This window comes from Bos mutus, chromosome 8, assembly GCF_027580195.1.
Source record: "Bos mutus isolate GX-2022 chromosome 8, NWIPB_WYAK_1.1, whole genome shotgun sequence".
In the NCBI taxonomy this organism is placed as follows: domain Eukaryota; kingdom Metazoa; phylum Chordata; class Mammalia; order Artiodactyla; family Bovidae; genus Bos; species Bos mutus.
In genome coordinates this window covers 102,803,227-102,821,865 of record NC_091624.1, presented here as the reverse complement: position 1 = coordinate 102,821,865, position 18,639 = coordinate 102,803,227, and the positions used below count along the sequence as shown (strand labels likewise).

Here is an 18,639-nt window from a genome sequence, read left to right as displayed (position 1 = left end):
GAACAACATCATCACTGGGAACCCATGCTGTGCCCCTGGATCCTGAAGAGTGACCAGGACTAAGGGTACACTTGGACAGAATTAGTCTTTCATTTCTGGACAGCTTTCCCTCACCCTTCTAGCCCTGCTCCTTCCTCTGGGAGTTTTCATCCTAGCTGCTACAGCTCCAGGTTTCTACCCTGCCAGCAGCCCTCAAGTCCTGAATTAGTATGATCCTCTTCCCTCAAACAAAATTTGACTTCCCTCTGAGACTGCTCCAGAGATAGTGATGTGACCATGAAATTCATACTAAAGTGTAAATGACTAGCCAAGAAGAAGCTTGATGAAGCAATGCTTTAGCAGAAGGAATGCATCTTGCTTGGTGAAGCTAGGGCCTCAAGACTGGTTAAGGTACCTTTTAATCCTTTCTTTAGGTTAGAATTAGTTTTACTTGAGAGTTCATCTGGCCTTTCTAGAAAGTTTCTTAGAGATCACCAACACATGTAGGAGAATCAAGTCCCTTTCAAGGAGGGGGTAAGAAAAGGTGTGGCATGAATGGGGATTCAGTGAACACAAGAGTGTTGCTCCCCTGGGGGGAGAGGAGTGGAGAAGTGATGGTAGACAGCGCTTGAGGGAGGCCCAGAGCCTGTCTCAGCCCCTGGGGATCCTCTCCCCTCCCCCACAGCCCCTGTAGACCCCTAAGTCAGCATCTGAAAGGACAGCTGGCTGGAAAATCCAGGAAAGATGACGAAAGCACCCGTCCTGGGCCAGGGAAGGAAGCCTCAGCCGGGGGTGCCTTGCCTGCTGCCTCCCCGTCAGCTCAAGACTGCTGGTCAGAGGCTGACCTGTGCACACCGCTGGCCCGGGGTGGTCTTGCCTGAGTTCTACAGCAGAGCCTTTCTGGATGGACCGGAGGCCCAGGCCCTGCAGGCTAGAGTCTCCTCCATCCACAGGTGTTCACACTGCTCATGAATTTTGGCCTCAGAAATGATTCTGAGCAACCATCGAAATCTGCCCCCTTCTCTGCCTTAAAGACACAGAGCCCCCGGCTCCCACCATACCCACAACCACACACATATTCCATCTACACATTGGCCTACAATCCTGACAGGCTCTCAGGGCTGGAGGGCTCTGGTGAAGGTGGCACCCCTATGACCGGCTGCAGGGGACTCCCAGGCCCTTCCTGGAGTGTAGGCGGGCACAGCACCTCCACGCCCACCTCCTCTGTCCTTCCATGCAGGCTCTGCTGCATCAAGGGCTGTCACCGCAGGCCTGGAAGATAGCCCTCCAGCTCCAAAGACTGGGCTAACTTTGGCCTGGCATACACCTGGCACGCACATTCCCTGGGCCCACACCTGCCTGTCTTGGGCCTCCGAGCTGACACGCAGGGACAGGAGAGCTGTCCAGGGGTCGCTGGGAGGACACACCTCCCTCTTAGGCCAATAGGAGCACACTTTCTCTTAAAAGTCATATGTTCTCTTCACCTGAAATTGGAAGACTTTTTTCACTCCCTGGGCTGTTAGGAGTGCCATGGCCCCTGCATCCAGTTGCTAGGAGACCTAACCAGGACTGCCTTGGAGCTTCAGGAACGCTGGGCTGAGGATGCCTGCTTTGTGAGGTCATGAAGACCCACTTGGAGGTGGCTCTCCCAGCTTCCCTCCTCTGGTCCCACTTCCCTCCTCTGGTCCCCCTTCTCCAGCGGGCTCTGGGCCCCCACAGCTGCTCAGTGACCTGGAGCCCTTTCTATTTCTAGCCCCGTTCCTTGAAAGTTGTTCTCCTTCAGGCAGTGAGCCTTCTCAGGCTTTCCGGCACACATACACATGGCCCCTCAGGTGCTACATCTTTCTAATCCAAGCCCGAAAAAATCCTTCCATAGTCGGGGATTTTTTCTCTATGGAGAAGCTGGCTTCCATATGCCATCCTCACCGATGCCTCGTCCTGCCAGGATCTGGTTTCTACCCACTTCTGCACTGGCCAGTGGAATTGTGACTTCCGGTTTTGTGCAACCCAGTTTTGTCTTGGGTACAGAAAACAGCTCTGTAGGGGTGTCCCTGTGCAGTGCCCAAACACCCCAATGTGGAGACCCCGTGGGGATCCAGTCTCTTTCCTGGTTAGCCTCGCCTCGCTCTCTCCTGGAAACCCAGCTGGTGACCCGTGGGTCGAGTCCTGCTCCCTGCTACCCCCCGCCTCCCTGCCTGTAAGCCCTGACTGTGCACAGGAGCATCCTGGGGAAAGCCTGGGATGTTGTAGGGAGTTGGTGGTTGAGCCCTCGGGTCCTGGGGCCACCCCCACTGATACCTGCCCAGTTCCCTTGGCTCTTTTGGGGGTGAGAGGGGGGTCCTGGCCAGACGTGAGCACTCCCAAAGGTCCCAACCACACAGAGCCAGCATCCCCTTTGGCCATATGACTCCACCTTCCTTGACCTTGTGGGCAACTCACTTAGGATCTCTGATTATTTTATGTGAGTTATATTGTCCCCTCTCTCTGCACACACAGATACACATGCACTTAAAAATTAACTATGTCATAAATATTCAGGCAATTGTCTGAGTATACTGATAGATGGAAAGATAATTGATAATATGAAATAACAATAAAAATTAAAAATTTTAAAAAAAATTTAAAATAGGGTCATACTGCCCATGCTTTGAAAATTCTATTCTTTATAATTTTTACTGATACACAATTTCAAAATACAATTAAACGTTTACATCAGAGGAAAAAAAAATGGACTACGTCAGTTTCTTGCTTCAAACCCTTCCATGGTTGTTTGTGGAGCAGCCCCCTTATAAAAGACTACATGGGGCTTACAAGGAAGGCCCTGTGATTTGAGCCATTCTTCTCCAGCCCCTTCCTCTCCCCCTTCCAGAACTTTACACGTACTGCTTCTCTTCCTGGAAGCTCTTCTAACCTCTCTCTGCCTTCATCCTTCTGGTGCCTCGGGTCTCAGCTTAATCATCTCTTTCCCAGGAAAACCTTTCCGGGTCCATGTAACAGGGTCCGTAGCCCTGAATGCATCATCGGCAGCACTTCACACTTTGTAAGTGTTCACTTAACCCTTTTGATGATTTGTTTTGATGCCTGTTTCCTCTAGGTTGTGAGACGCGAGGGCATTTCCTCTTATTGATGACTTTTACTCACCACTTAACATGCCGCGGTGTGTTCCACTGTATGCTGAATGCCCGTGACTGTCTATCATGACCCTATGATGTGGCATTTCACCTTAAAAAATATATATTTATCTATTTGGCTGCACTGGGTCTTAGCTGTGGCCTGTAACTCTTAGATGCAGAATGTGGGATCTAGTTCCCTGACCAGGGGTTGAACCCAGGCCCCTGGCATTGGGAGTGTGCAGTCTTAGCCACTGGGCCACCAGGGAAGTTGCTGAGTGGCTGTGGCTATCTTTATCATGACCCTAGGACGTGACATTTCACCTTTCTACTGAGTGGATGCCTCCCCGTCCAGCCTACTTGTCCCTTGAGGGTGTGGACAATGTCTTCTTCACCCCTGGGGCCCTGGGGCCTAGTGGACAGCCTGGATGGTGGCTGGCACCCAGTAAATTTTTGCTAGGTGAATAATTGGAAGCATCATAAAGTGATACCGATTGAATGAAAACAGGCTACGGACAGAGTCTGCCTAGGCACTTGACTCATTTTCCCCATATCCAGGAGGCATCCCTTGTGGCTCAAACGGTAAAGAATCTGCCTGCAATATGGGAGACCCGAGTTCAATCCCTGAGTCAGGAAGATCCCCTGGAGAAAGGCATAGCAACCCACTCCAGTATTCTTGCCTGGAGAATCCCATAGAGAGAAGAAACTGGCGGACTACAGTTCATGAGGTCACAATGAATCAGACAGGAATGAGCGACTAACACTTCCAGGGTTCTTTTATTAAAATGGACATCCTTGAATCCTGCTTGAGATCCATACAAAAGCCACATAGTCTGGCTTTGAACTTATTAACCTTTAAGGTATCTTTTTTATGTACCATTTGTGGAATGAATATATCTCAGCTTACTTATCCTAAAGGCCTGTTTAGTCATAGAAACAAAACAAAAATCTCATAGAATTACCAAACAATGCTAAAGCGTGTTTTCAGTTAGTAAATAATGGAAGTTATAGTCCAGGAGTGTTAAATACATTATCTCTTTTAATCTTCACAATTCCATGAGATAGGTATAATGATTATCATTCCCGTTTGACATATGAGGAGACTGAGTCCTAGTGCGATTATGTATCTTGCATAAGATCACAAACTAGTGCTGGCACCTTGGTCTTAACAACTGGCCATAATGGGGCTTCCCTGGTGGTCCAGTGGGTAAGACTCTGTGCTTCCACTGCAGAGGGCGCTGGCTGGATCCCTGGTAGGGGAACTGAGATCCACGTACAGTGCAGCCCCAAAAAGAAAACCACAGTTGGCCATACTAAATACTACTGCAGACTTCAAGAGTCTTCTAGATAAGTTCAGAACATTCAGGCTTCATAGACTCTAGTTAATGCTCAAGCAGAACTGACTTAACTGCTTGCTTCAGTCTACAATAGACATAATCACCACCAACAGATTTTTGACTACCCTTGAATGATTCAGGGCAGATTTGGCCATTATTGTTTCTTTTTATCCTTTATCAGCATCACCAACCTTGGTTTTATTTTTCTATTTTTTATTTTACCGTCACCGTTAGACTCTCAGAACTTACTCATCATACAGCTTAAAGTCTGAACCCTTTTACCAACCTCTCCCTGACTCCCCCACTCTCCAGCCCCTGGTAACACTTCCTATTCTCTGTTTCTATGAGTTTGACTTTCTTTTTAGGGTCCACATATAAGTAGCTTCCATGCAGTGTTTGTCTTTCTCTGGCTGTCTTATCTCACTTAGCATAATGCCCGTAAGTTCCGTCTGTGTAGTCATAAATGGCAGGATTTTCTTCTTCCCAATGGCTGAATAATATTTCATTGTGTGTACATACCATTGATGGACACTTAGTTTGTTTCCATATCTTGGCAGTTGTGAAAAATGCTGCAGTGAACATAGGGGTATAGATACCTCTTCAAAATCCTGTTTTCATGTCCTCTGGGTACAGACCCAGAAGTGGGATTGCTGGATCATACGGTAGTTCTATTTCTTAATTTTTTGAGGAACCTCCATACTCCATAACGTTGATTCTCATCAACATCATTTTTATCATCTTAGTCATCAGAATTGAACCCCTACTAAGACATGAGTTAGGATGCAAGACATACATACAAGAGTACATGCTCAGTGCAGTTTAGTTCACTCACCCAGTCATGCCTTTGTGACCCCGTGGACTGCAGCATGCCAGGCTTCCCTGTCCATCACCAACTCCTGGAGTTTGCTCAAACTCATGTCCATCGAGTCGGTGATGCTATCCAATCATCTCATCCTCTGTCACCTCCTTCTCTTCCTGCCTTCAGTCATTCTCAGCATCAGGGTCTTTACCAAGGAGTCAGTTCTTCGCATCAGGTGGCCAAAGTATTGGAGTTTCAGCTTCAGCATCAGTCCTTCCAGTGAATATTTAGGACTGATTTCCTTTAGGATTGACTGGTTTGATGATCTTACAGTCCAGGGGACTCTCAAGAGTCTTCTCCAACACCATAGTTCAAAAATATCAATTCTTTGGTGCTCAGCTTTCTTTATGGTCCAACTCTCACATCCATATGTGACTACTGGAAAAGCCATAGTTTGACTAGATGAACCTTTGTAGGCAAAGTAATATTTCTGCTTTTCAATATGATATCTAGGTTGGTCATAGCTTTTCTTCCAAAGAGCAAGCATCTTTTAATTTCACGGCTGTAGTCACCATCCACAGTGACTTTGGAGCCCAAGAAAATAAAGTCTGTCATTGTTTCCCCATCTATTAGCCATAAAGTGATGGGACTGGATGCTATCATCTTCATTTTTTGAAGGTTGAGTTTTAAGCCAGCTTTTTCACTCTGCTCTTTCACTTTTCATCAAAAGGCTCTTTAGTTCCTCTCTGCTTTCTGCCATAAGGGTGGTGTTATCTGCATATATGAGGTTATTGATATTTCTTCCGGCAATCTTGGTTCCAGCTTGTGCTTCTTCCAGCCTAGCATTTCTCATGATGTACTCTGCATATAAGTTAAATAAGCAGGGTGACAATATACAGCCTTGACGTACTCCTTTCCCAATTTGGAACCAGTCTATTGTTCCATGTCCGGTTCTAACTTGTTTCTTGACCTGCATACAGGTTTCTCAGGGTCAGATAAGGTGGTCTGGTATTCCCATCTCTTTCAGAATTTTCCAGTTTGTTGTGATCTACAGTCAAAGGCTTTGGTGTAGTCAATAAAGCAGAAGTAGATGTTTTTCTGGAACTCTCTTGCTTTTTCTATGATCCAGCGGATGGTGGCAATTTGATCTTTGGTTCCTCTGCCTTTTCTAAATTCAGCTTGAACATCTGGAATTTCTTGGGTCATGTACTGTTGAACCCTCACTTGGAGAATTTTGAACATTACTTTGCTAGTGTGTGAGATGAGTGCAATTGATTGTGTGGTAGTTTGAAAATTCTTTGGCATTGCCTTTCTTTGAGAAAGGAATGAAACTGACTTTTTCCAGTCCTGTAGCCATTGCTGAGTTTTCCAAATTTGCTGGCATATTGAGTGCAGCACTTTCAAAGCATCATCTTTTAGGATTTGAAATAGCTCAACTGGAATTCCATCACCTCCACTAGCTTTGTTTGTAGTAATGCTTCCTAAGGCCCACTTGACTTCACACTCCAGGATGTCTGGCTCTAGTTGAGTGATCACACCGTTGTGGTTATCTGGGTCGTGAAGATCTTTTTTGCATAGTTCTTATGTGTGTTCTTTCCACCTCTTCTTAATATCTTCTGCTTCTGTTAGGTTCATACAGTTTCTGTCCTTTATTGTGCCCATCTTTGCATGAAATGTTTCCTTGGTATCTCTAATTTTCTTGAAGAGATCTCTAGTCTTTCCCGTTCTATTGTTTTCCACTATTCCTTTGCACTGATCACTTAGGAGGCTTTCTTTTCTCTTCTTGCTATTCTTTGGAACTCTGCATTCTGATGGGTATATCTTTCCTTTTCTCCTTTGTCTTTAGCTTCTCTTATTTTCTCAGCTATTTGTAAGGCCTCTTCAGACAACCATTCTGCCTTTTTGCATTTCTTTTTCTTGGGGACGGTCTTGATCACCACGTCCTATACAATGTCATGAACCTGTGTCCATACTTCTTCAGGCACTCTCTCAATCAGATCTAATCTCTTAAAACTATTTGTCACTTCCACTGTATAATTGTAAGGGATTTGATTTAGGTCATATGTGAATGGTCTAATGGTTTTCTCTACTTTCTTCTATTTATGTATGAATTTTGCAATAAGGAGTTCACCATCTGAGCCATAGTCAGCTTCTGGTCTTGTTTTTGGTGACTGTATAGAGCTTCTCCATCTTCTGCTGCAGAGAACATAATCAATTTGGTTTCGGTATTGACCATCTCATGAGGTCCATGTGTAGTGTTGTCTCTTGTGTTGTTGCAAGATGGTGTTTGCTATGACTAGTGTATTCTCTTGGCAAAACTCTGTTAGCCCTTGCTCTGCTTCATTTTGTACTCCAAGCCCAAACTTGCCTGTTACCCCAGGTATCTCTTGAGTTCCTATTTTTGCATTTTAGTCCCCTATGATGAAAAGGACATCTCTTTTTTTTGGTGTTAGTTCTAGAAGGTCTTGTAGGTCATCACAGAACTGTTCAGTTTCAGCTTCTTCGGCATTAGTTGTTGGGACATAGACTTGGATTACTGTGATATTGAACGGTTTGCCTTGGAAACAGACAGAGATCATTCTGTCGTTTTTGAGATTGTACCCAAGTACTGCATTTTGGACTCTCTTGTTGACTATGATGGCTACTCCTTTTCTTCTACAGGATTCTTGCCCACAGTAGTAGATACAATGGTCATCTGAGTTAAATTCACTCATTTTCATCCATTTTGGTTCATTGATTCCCAAAATGTCGATGTTCACTCTTGCCATCTCTTGTTTGACCACTTCCAATTTACCTTGATTCATGGAGCTGACACTCCAGGTTCCTATGCAATATTGTTCTTTACAGCATCCGACTTTACTCGCATCACCAGTCACAGCCACAACTGGGTATTGTTTCGCTTTGGCTCCGTCTCTTCATTCTTTCTGGAGTTATTTCTGCACTCTTCTCTAGTAGCATATTGGGTACCTGCCTACCTGGGGCATTCATCTTTCAGTGTCATATGTTTTTACCTTTTCATACTGTTCATGGGGTTCTTAAGGCAAGGATACTGAAGTGGCTTGCCATTCCTTTCTCCAAGCAACCACATTTTGTCAGAACTCTCCACCATGACCCGTCCATGGGTGGCCCTACATGGCATGGCTCATTGGGTCCTGCATTGAATGTGGATTCTTTACCAGCTGAGCCACCAGGGAAACCCGTTTATCTATTTAGCTATCATTTAATCAAATTATCCATCAATCATATATCAATCTATTAAATACCTACCATCTGTCTGTCTATCTCCTACCTATCCCTCTATTATCTATCTATCTTCTTGGTTGTGTTCCTCTGAAGACTCCTGACTGATAACACTGCTGTAAAGGGACTTACATGGCATACAGAGCTTTCTGTTCACATATATGTTGTTGCTGTTTGTTTTTAAGTCACTCAGTTCTGACTTTGTGACCCTTTGGACTGTAGCTCACTAGGCTCCTCTGTCCATGAGATTTCCCAGGCAAGAATACTGGAGTGGGTCAACATTTCTTCCTCTACAGAATCTTTATGATCCTGAGATAGAACCCACATCTCCTGCTTGACAGGTGGATTCTTTATCACTCGCCAGTGCAGGAGATGTGGGTTTGATCCCTGGGTCTGGAAGACCCCTTGGAGAAGGAAATGGCAATCCACTCCAGTATATTCTTGCCTGGGTTAAACCCATGGGCAGAGGACCCTTGCAGGCTATAGTCCCTGGGGTCGCAAGAGTTGGACACAATTTAGTGACTCAACAACAGCAGCAACTGGGTCTCACAACACCTGCGGTCATGTTGTAAGCACATGCATGGGAATCCCATCCTGGGGCCCCTGGTGATACAGCTGAGGTCTGCTGCACCAGCCACTGACCACTGACCTCAGGAGTTTTTGTGATGTGAGAGGAAAAACCACCCACATTTTGTTAAGCCACTGTTACTTGGGCTTTAGAGTTACAGGTAGCTATATGCAGTCTCTCGGTGTATGGAGACTGATTTCTGAGCTCTAGTTGGGTCAAGCCAGGTCATAAGATAGACCAGGCCGAGAAATGTTCTTGTTCACAGAAGTAAAGTGATTTGCCAGAACCAGGAAGTGGGGGTGTTTTGGTTGCCGGATATGTCCCCTGGTCACCAAAGTGAGCTGCACGTCCAACTTCCTGGCAGGGCCCTGAGAAAGGGACAGTCTTGGGAGATTTTCCCAGGGCTGGGGAGGGTGGGAAGTCTGCTCATTAACAGAAAAGGAGCCCCATGGAGGGCAAATCATGCTAATGAGACAGGAGTCTACCCTACTGTGGACACTTCTCCGAAGGCAGATGTAAGCCTTGGGAGTATGCAGCCCTTCGACAGATGGGAACCCTTGGTTTCCTGGGGGAGGACCCCGAAGGGATGGGCAGATACACAGATGACAAAGGTCATTTTTAAGACACCTCAGCCTGTTAATAAACCTCTGTATGACTCCAAGTTTGGTTCATTCATTTACTCAAAGACTGAATGGAGCACAGAAGAGCCACCAGCCTGCTAAAAGTGTGAGATGCAGACACAGCCTCCAAAGTCTGCTCTAATGCGGCTCCTGCCTCCCTCTCCCATCCTGTCTGCGCTCACTCTCCTTTACTTTATTTGCACTGCTGGACTCTCTAGGCCTTGATCATGTCTTCTCAGGGCTTTTGTGTTTTTCTTGCCCCTGTCCTGGGGGGTGGGGGGCAGCTCATCTCCCAGGTGCCTGTTTGGCCAGCTCACTTCACTCTGGCCTTAACCACAGATCACAGCCCCAGAGATGCACCCTTTGACCCCGCCTTTAAAAGGCCCACCCCCTCTGCTCTCTCTAGCCTGTGTACTGTGCTGTGCTTAATTACTCAGCTGTGTCTGACTCTTTGTGACACCATGGACTATAGCCCTCCAGGCTCTTCTGTCCATGGGGATTCTCCAGACAAGAATACTGGAGAGGGTTGCCATGCCCTCTTCCAGGGCATCTTTCCAACCAAGGAATCGAACCCAGGTCTCCCACATTGCGGGCTGATTCTTTACCACCCAAACCACCAGGGAAGCCCATGAATACTGGAGTGGGTAGCCTATCCCTTCCCCAGGGGATCTTCCCAACTCAGGAATTGAACCAGGGTCTCCTGAATTGCAGGCAAATTTTTTACCAGCTGAACCACCAGGGAAGCCCTTCTAGCCTCTGGTCCTGCTTTATTTTCCTTCCCAGCACTTACAACCACCTAACACATATGGATTTACTCTGCTTTCTCCCACAAGAACGTAACCTCCATGACGGCAGGGTCTTTGCTCTGTTAGGACCCAGTGCCTAGAACAGGGTCTGTCGTGTGGTGGACACTCCATGCATATTTGTTGGAGGAATGGAGTCAGGCCTTACCGCAGATGCTTCCTGTCTTGGGCAAGAGTGGATCAAGAGAGTGGCTGAAGCCATGCCCGAGGGTGCTAGACTGGTACAGAGTGTTCTCAAGCTAGGAGCGGGTGACGGGATCGGGGAGGGTGGCTATAGTTGGCTAAGAGTGAAGAACGGAAGTGGCGGGAGAGGAAGAGCCAGAGCAAGACGGCCGGGCCGAGACTCCCCCCACAGGTCGAGGCTTCCAGAGTCGAGCCTGAAATGAGGGCCGAGTCCTGGGCAGTGAGCTGGTGATGTGGGGTGCAGACACAGGGGATTGAGTCAAGGGAACGTGAGGCCGGGTTGTGGGCTGGGTGCCACACACACCCCAGTCTCACGGGACTGTGGCAGGACTGGAGCGGGAGCGAGGATCTCCATCACAGGTGCCCAAGGCGGGACTCCCCTAGTGGTCCAGGGCTGAGACTTCATGCCCCCAGGGCAGGGGGCCAGGGTTTGATCCCTGGTTAGGGGATTAGATCCCACATGCCACAGTGAAAAAAAAATTTTTTTTTCCTCATACCGCAACTAAGACCTGGCACAGCCAAATAAATAGATACATAATTTTATTTATTTATTATTATTTTTTTTTAAAATGTGCCTAAGGAGACTGAGAGAGTGCACAAGTCTGGACAGGCTAGGTGGTGAACTCCCCAAAGGGACAAGGCACTTTGCACTAAAGTGAGAAATGGGGTCTGGAGGCTGCAGTTTTGTCGAAGACCAGTCGGTCCCTCGGAAGGCACGGGGTCAGGGGTAACATGGGGGTCCCCTCGAGGATATCAGGAGGGCGGGGCTACAGTGACAGCGAGGAAGTGGAGGGCTCATGCCACAAAAGAGTGGACAATGCAGCAGAGCTGACCTCAGAGAGCACCGTGCTTGGGGCCCAGCATGCTCAGGCTTGGAAGTTTCTACAGATGACTTATCAACCTGATTGATTTCCAGTGAGGAAAACGTTATGCTTCAGATCACATGGTTATCCCTGCCTGCAGGCAAACCCGGACAACCTAAACACAGTATTTTAAGAAAGAATCAATTTCTGCCCTCAGAGTGTATTTGAGAATGCTAGGTTTCCCCCAAACTGCTGCCAACATAAAACCCAAATGACCAATTTACTCTAAAATAGTAAGAATAGTCCTCCCAGGAAACTGGTTACTCAGTGTTGGTAGAGAAAACAGCTGATGGATGGGTCAACATGTTAGCTGGTTCTTTCAGGGCTCCGTGTACATTAAGTCCCCACATCTGAACGAGTTCTGTTGTAAGAGTATGTTTGTAAATCCAATTTGTTTGTAGATCCAACAACATTTACCACTGAACCAACTGGAAAATCCCAACCCGTGCCTGTATTCTTGCTTGGAAAATCCCACGGACAGAGGAGCCTGGTGGGCTGCAGCCCGAGGGGTTGCAAAAGAGTGGGACACAACTTAGTGACTAAACAAGAACAAACAAAACCCAGCCACAGTAGCCTAGGAGTCCATTAACACAGTCGGCTGTGTAGTACTGTACTGTCACAGCTTTATGACACTTTTCACACAAATGATACATTAAAAAACAAACACAGAAAATAAACATTTGTAATCTTACAGTATAGTACCTTGAAAAGTTCGGTAATACTTACAGCAGGCATACAGGGGCTGGCATCGAGAGAATGGCCAAGAAGAGTTACTGACTGGAGGAAGGAGAGGAGGTGGGAGATGGTAGAGCTGAAGGGTCATCAGCCATATGAGACGGAGGGCAAGCTGTGCTTTCACTCATGCCTGACGCTGACGCGCTTTGAAAGCTCTCAACTTGAAGGTTCATACGTAGGGGACTCAATGTACCTAATTCCTATCTCGTGTACGGCAACCAGCCAGCTACCTCGTCCCCCAGTGTCCCCCACTCAGGACTGGCGTTTCCATGGGGTGGGTGTCCTGTGCCCTTTGCCAGCACAGGCCGCTTGTGGGCCATGCAGGCAACTGGAATCGGGGCCGAGGAGAGCCCCTTTTAGCCCTGGTGCTTGGCGGGCTCCCCTACAAGCCTGTGTTTAACTGTCTTGAAGAGTGTACCCTTGGGCAGAGGGCCAGGAACAGTCTGTGTAGCCTGCTAAGCTAATTACTCTCTCTGCAGATGGCGTCCCCCTAATCCTCCTGGGTTTGTCGTAATCCAGCTCTGTTCTGGGGAGAGATGCTGGGTGTCTGGCCTCAGTGCAAATGGGCAGAGGAGACCAGGTACCTGCTCTCTGGGGCTGGGACTCTGGGCTCTGGAGACAAGGAGAGCGGCTGTGAGTACGCCAGCCCTGCGGCTCCAGGAGGCTGAACCACGGCAGGTAGAGAGGCGTGACTTCCCTCCGCTGGATGTCACCCCCGCCCCAGGGGGCTCAGAGGACTCAGGGGAGCTGGCCTGCCCTTGTGCTCTCTCAGAGGATGGTGAGTCCCTGTCATGGGGTTGGTCAGCCCACGGGCAGAGTATCTGGGGTCTGGGCAACAGCCAACAGGGAGGTGCTTGGGCCCAAGACTGCGGGACAGATGTCCTGAGTGAGATGCTCGCATGACAGAAGGCCGGGTCTCTTCCCCCGCTGGCCGGGCTGTGTGCTAGGAGGTCATGTTGCAACATGGCATTGCTGAGATGCAGGTTCCTGCTTGTTGACGTACAAGTTGTTACTATCAGAGCCTGGACCTGGAGAGGGAACAAGACAGTCGCTAGAGCCAGAGAGGGAGAAATCTCTCCTGAGGACCCTCCTCGGGCTCCTGGAGGAGGGAGACTGCCCCTCTTCTATACCTGCAGGGGAGCAGAACCCCCGTGTTGGGGGTTGAGCACGTTTGCTTTTCGGAGGACCCAGAGCCAGGGCGACAGAAGAATGGCAAAGAGTGGGTTGGGGTCCCTAGGGTTGGGGCCCCTAGGCATTGCCTCTACATTTTCTGACTTTAAGGCTAGCATCGCTGAGCCTGTTTCTACAGAAGAGGAAAGGGTGGCACCGAAGGATTAAGTTACGGAAAGGCCACCAAGCCCAGCCCATATCTGCCTGTGAGCTCTTTCCTCCTTGTTCTTCTCACGTTCATGTTCATCCCTGGGTGGGGCAAGTGCCATCCTCCTGTCCCAGGTTTGCCTACAGAGAGACCCAGGCCAGGGGACCAGGGTGATTGGCAGAAGGCGTTCAAGCAGTGAGGACCAAGCCCAGCACGACTGACCCTAAGTGTGCCTGCACCCTGGCCTGCATCCTCTTCATGCCCCCGCTCATGGCTCCTTCCATGGAGGAGGAATCTGCTCCGCAGTCACGGGAAAGGGCAGAAGCCATTGCCTCCTGGTGGTGTGACTGTGGAGGAGGCCCTGGGCGGGCATTTGGTCCTTCCTTCAGCCAAAAGAACCACGTAGATAGTGCGAACATCCCCTCGTGGGGCAGCCTCCAGAGAAGTATAACCTAAGTTGTTCCCTGTGCCCCCTCTAAGATGCGTCATCACAGATTCTTATCAGTTGTGGTGACCTGGGAAGAGCCTTGGCTAACCTTGGGGAAACAGAAGAGCTGGTTACCATTCTCAAATGCACGTCTACGTATGTGTGTGTGGGGTGGGGGGGCGGGGTGTGCAAGCCTGCACGTGTGTGTATGTATGTGCAGGGGTTTCCTTGTGTTTGTGCATATGTGCATGTGCAGGCGGGGAGACCTGGCACTGGGGAGATATGGTTGCTACCAGCAGCCACAATGCCCAGCCCTGCTCTGGCTGCTTGTGTGGTGCCCGTGCTCTCTGGGGCCTGGCTCCCAGGTGGGAAGAGGCTTGGTTAGATGTAACCAGCCATCATTTCTTTCCAGCAAGATGGCCTGTACATGCAGTGTTCATCAGCTTCTCAGCTTCAAGTTAAATAACCCTTGTCCCTATAACCTTTCCCTGTAAAGCACATTTTCCAATCCTTTAATCAACTTGGTTATTTTCCTCTGAACTCCCTCCAAGACACCGATGTCATTGGATAAGTATGTCGTATAAATTAGTCAGTAAATCAATCTGTCAACAATATTTCTTGAGCAACCACCCTGTGGCTTGCAGGAGGTGCCGGGCTGATACAAACCAACCACACAGGAACACAAAGAATGTTCACTCCGGCTCGGATTTTGGGTGCATTTGTCTGGTTGCGGCCAGAGGCACCGGGGTCATGCTGGGTGGACATTGTTCCTTTTAATGAAGAAGCCCCAAAGAGCAAGACCTTCCCTCAGTTTCAGTGTCTGAAAATACTTTAAGAAATCATTGAATGAATCACTGCAAGGGTTACAGAGTGGAGGGCGTGGAAGCAAAGAGGGCTTAAGACGGTCCTCACTGGGTACCAAGCCAACCTCAAGGTTGCAGATGAGACGTTGGCGCTAGGCTGCTTTGGAAGGTTTTCTCCCAAATGCAGTATGATCAATAATAAAGTGAAACAGCAAAAAAAAAAAAAAATTCAGAATCTGGAGAAAACCAGACCTTTATTTGAATAGTGATTTCACCATTCATTAACTGAGTGAGTCTTGGGTAAGTTATTTAAGCTTTCTGAGCCCCAGGTACTTTAAGCATAACGTGGCAGGATTATACCTACCAGGAAGGATTATTTAGGCTTAGATGACATCACATTTGTAAATGGCTGGTGATCTGCATTTATTATCTCTTCCCCACACCAAATTATGGATCCGTTTCCAAAGAGTGTTCAATTCTTCTGGGTGGATATACTGTTATATTGTTGGCCATCCCACTAGCTGGATTCTCATACATCGTATGATGTATACGATGGCATTGCCTCTGCTTTTTGATCTGAGACCATTTTCTTCAAGGTTGAAAGACAATCCTCTTTCAACAGTAGAATGTATGCTTCATAATTTTACAGTCTCAGGTCAGTAGCTGTGAACTTAGCTTTTATCTTCTGGATCGGGATCCAAATTCCTTTTTGAGTTTAACCTCAGTTTTTTGTGCTGGGCTTTCCTGGTAGCTCAGCTGGTAAAAAATCTGCCTGAAATATAGGAGACCTGGGTTTAATCCCTGGGTTGGGAAGATCCCCTGGAGAAGGGAAAGGCTACCCACTTCAGTATTCTGGCCTGGAGAATTCCATGGACTGTATAATCCATGGGATCGCAAAGAGTCGGACACAACTGAATGACTCTCACTTTCACTTTCTGTGCTAGAAAGAGCACTTGGCCTTAACTGAGACCCCCGTCTCACTGAGCAGGGGAACTTTGGACCAGTCAGCCAAGAGACACTTGCAGCTGCGGAGCAAACGTTTCTCACCTGTGAGTGTGCATCAGAGTCACCTGGAGGTCTTAGCAGAGGAGATGGCTGGGCTCCACCCTGGAGATTCTGATTCAGTCAGTCTGGGTGGAACCCAATAATTTGCATTTCTAAGATGTTCTCTGGTGATGCTGAGGCTGTCTGTCCTGGGCCTGCACCGTGAGAACCACTGAGGTAGGAAGAACAGCCTGGAGCTTAGTGGAGCTCGGCCAAGTGAGCCGACCCTCCGAGCCAGCCTCTTCATCTATAAAATTCCACCTTAGAGATGGGATTTAAAGGTAATAATTAGACAAATGATGATGTGCAAAGCACTTTATAAACTATAGAACACAACGTATTTGTTAATGGTTTAATACCCGCCATCAGCTTTAGCTTACTCACCTATAACATGGGGATAATAATAGTAATTTTTGTAAAGATTAAGTGTGATGATCTATATAAAAGCAATTTGTGAAATATAAAGAACTATGGATTCTTGTTCTTTTAATTTCCTCATCTGTCGTATGAGAGGATGGCCTCCACGTTCACGGTGTGTGCCAGTGCTGTTCGCGCGGCAGTTCACTGCTCTAGGTGTAGATTAATGCAAGTTCGTGTTTGATATCCTGGCTGATGCCACCCTGGGTCCTTGGGTCCCTTTGGTCAAAACTGCATGTTGGGCCACTGTTGCAAGTTAGGACGCTTCTGCCTGCAAGAAATAGAACTTCAGCTAAAAGTAGCTTTCAGATACGGAGTTTGCTGTCTAACTCCATATCATCTAACCAGAAGTCCAGAGGCGGGTGGTTTCAAGGTTGCTTCTTTCAACGGCTTGACCAAGACTTTGGAATTCTTTTTTTTTTTTTTTAAGCTTAATTTTATTTATTTATGTAGCTGTACTGGATCTTCACTGTTGAGTGGGCTGTTCTTTAGTTTCAGGCCGAGTTGGGGCTACTCTGTAGTTGTGGTGTGTGGGCTTCTCACTGCCAGTGGCTTCTCCTGTTGCAGAGCACGGGCTCAAGGTGCTCGGGCTTCAGCAGTTGTGGCACATGAGACCATCCCCGTGAAGGGGAGAGAAAGAAGCAGGATGGGCAGGAGGAGCTAGGTTGCCATGGAGTCTCGATGGCAATGCAGCCGTTTCACAGGGAGTCTGAAGGCAGGACAGCTCTTCAGTGCAGCCCCCCTGGGGGCAGGAGGACAGGCCTTTAGAGCCGGGGAGTGGGCCTGTCATTGGTTGTGCTCTTTCGCAAGGGTGTGGCCTTGGACCAGGCTGCCTTCCACGGAAGCAAGCTCTAAGGTGGGCGACAGCTGAGAGCTGTTATTTGAAAAAAAAAAAAAAAGGATGCAAAGTGCCTAAGAGCAGAGGTGCACCATAGGCTTTTCCTACCCATCTTTTGTCTTCATGTAGCAGTCTCAGAGGCAAGCAGTGTCTCCTGGCTTTGTATGCAAGGCACCCTGCAGTGAAGTCTCTTGCATGGCCTCAGAGCTAGGGAGTAGCTGAACTGCTTTAGAACTCCCACCTCACCATCTGAGCCCAGGGTTCTGCCTTCCACCCTTAGGCACCAGCAACAGAGGCTCTGCCTTGGGCCCTGGACATTTGAGGGGCTATCTCTGACCTTCCTCTATCTACACCCCTTCCTGGGGATGGGGAGTCCAGAGGAACAAGGGGATGCGCCCCACCTGGACTTCACATCTTTCCCTCCCTTCTGACCAGGCACTGGGAACACGGAATTTCTGGGAAGTTTCTAGGGCTTGGATCACCTCTTCTCTGGGTCCATCCCCCCCAGGGCCCTGGTAAGATACATAAAGTAAAATCCTTCAATGGCTTGAATAAAAGACACGGTCTAAACAGAGCACAGAGGGCACTTATTCAGAAAACCAGCATTGCTCTCCTCACTTTCCGGTTCCAACCCCAACTTCATTCCTCAGTTGTCGCCTGCCTCCAGGTAATTTCAGTCTCCCAGCCTCCATTTCCTCCGTCATCAAGAAGGTGATAACGTGGGTCCTGAGGTTAAAAAGGGATGCTGAGGTTGTGAGATCAATATCACAGCAGACTCTCAGCAACAATTCAGGGTCCGTCTATACTGTTCACATGGCGCCTTTTGCTGTTCCCGTCGCAGCCCGGCCCTCATCTCTCTGCCAGACTAGACCCCAAGCTCCAGGTGCAGGGGAGGTTTCTGTCGTGTTTTCTGCGGTGGCCCAGTGCCGAGTCTGGGGCTCAGTCTGTGTCTGTTGAGCAGAGGAATGAAGATGGGGCAGGAGAGTCCACAGGGCGCTGAGGTGACCGGGCTTTCTGGGTGAGATGAGGGGCTGAGCCAGTGTGGGTGTGCGTGGGGGAGAGCGGGGAGCCAGCCAAAGCCAGCAACAGCATGGAATCTGAGTCCACTAGCAGCCTCCACTCAGGCCAGTTGCGACAGGGCTTTAAGACGTGTCTGTGTGCTTGCGTGTGCTAAGTTGCTTCAGTCGTGTCCTACTCTTTGTGACCCCATGGGCTGTAGCCCGCTAGGCTCCCCTGTCCATAGGACTTCCCAGGCAAGAATACTGGAGTGGGTTGCCATGCCCTCCTCCATGGGATCTTCCCAACCCAGGGATGGAACCCATGTCTCTTACATCTCCTGCACTGGCAGGCGGGTTCTTTACCACCGGCGCCGCCTGGGAAGCCTGCAATATGGGAACTGCACGACAGTAAACCACCTGCTGGCTAAGACCCCGAGCACCACCAGAACCCATCTTTCACAGGATCTCATTGCACAGTTGGAAACACGAAGGCCCAGTTAGCAGAACCCGAAGGCTCACAGCCACACAACTTCTTCCCTTCCAGGAAGCCCTCTTTC

The 18,639-nt window shown here is 48.5% G+C and overlaps 2 protein-coding genes across 2 annotated transcripts in view; one reads left to right on the top strand and one right to left on the bottom strand.

Moving 5' to 3' along the window:
• The window catches only part of C8H8orf74 (chromosome 8 C8orf74 homolog), a 30,734-nt gene extending 29,223 nt beyond the window's left edge, over positions 1-1,511 (bottom strand). The window contains exon 1 of the mRNA XM_070376150.1: positions 1,464-1,511. Coding sequence (XP_070232251.1) covers positions 1,464-1,511 — 48 coding nt within the window. The remainder of the gene's footprint in view (positions 1-1,463) is intronic.
• Positions 1,512-12,808: 11,297 nt separating this feature from the next.
• The window catches only part of RP1L1 (RP1 like 1), a 39,091-nt gene continuing 33,260 nt past the window's right edge, over positions 12,809-18,639 (top strand). The window contains exon 1 of the mRNA XM_070374949.1: positions 12,809-13,015. The gene's annotated coding sequence lies outside the window, so the exon portion shown is untranslated. The remainder of the gene's footprint in view (positions 13,016-18,639) is intronic.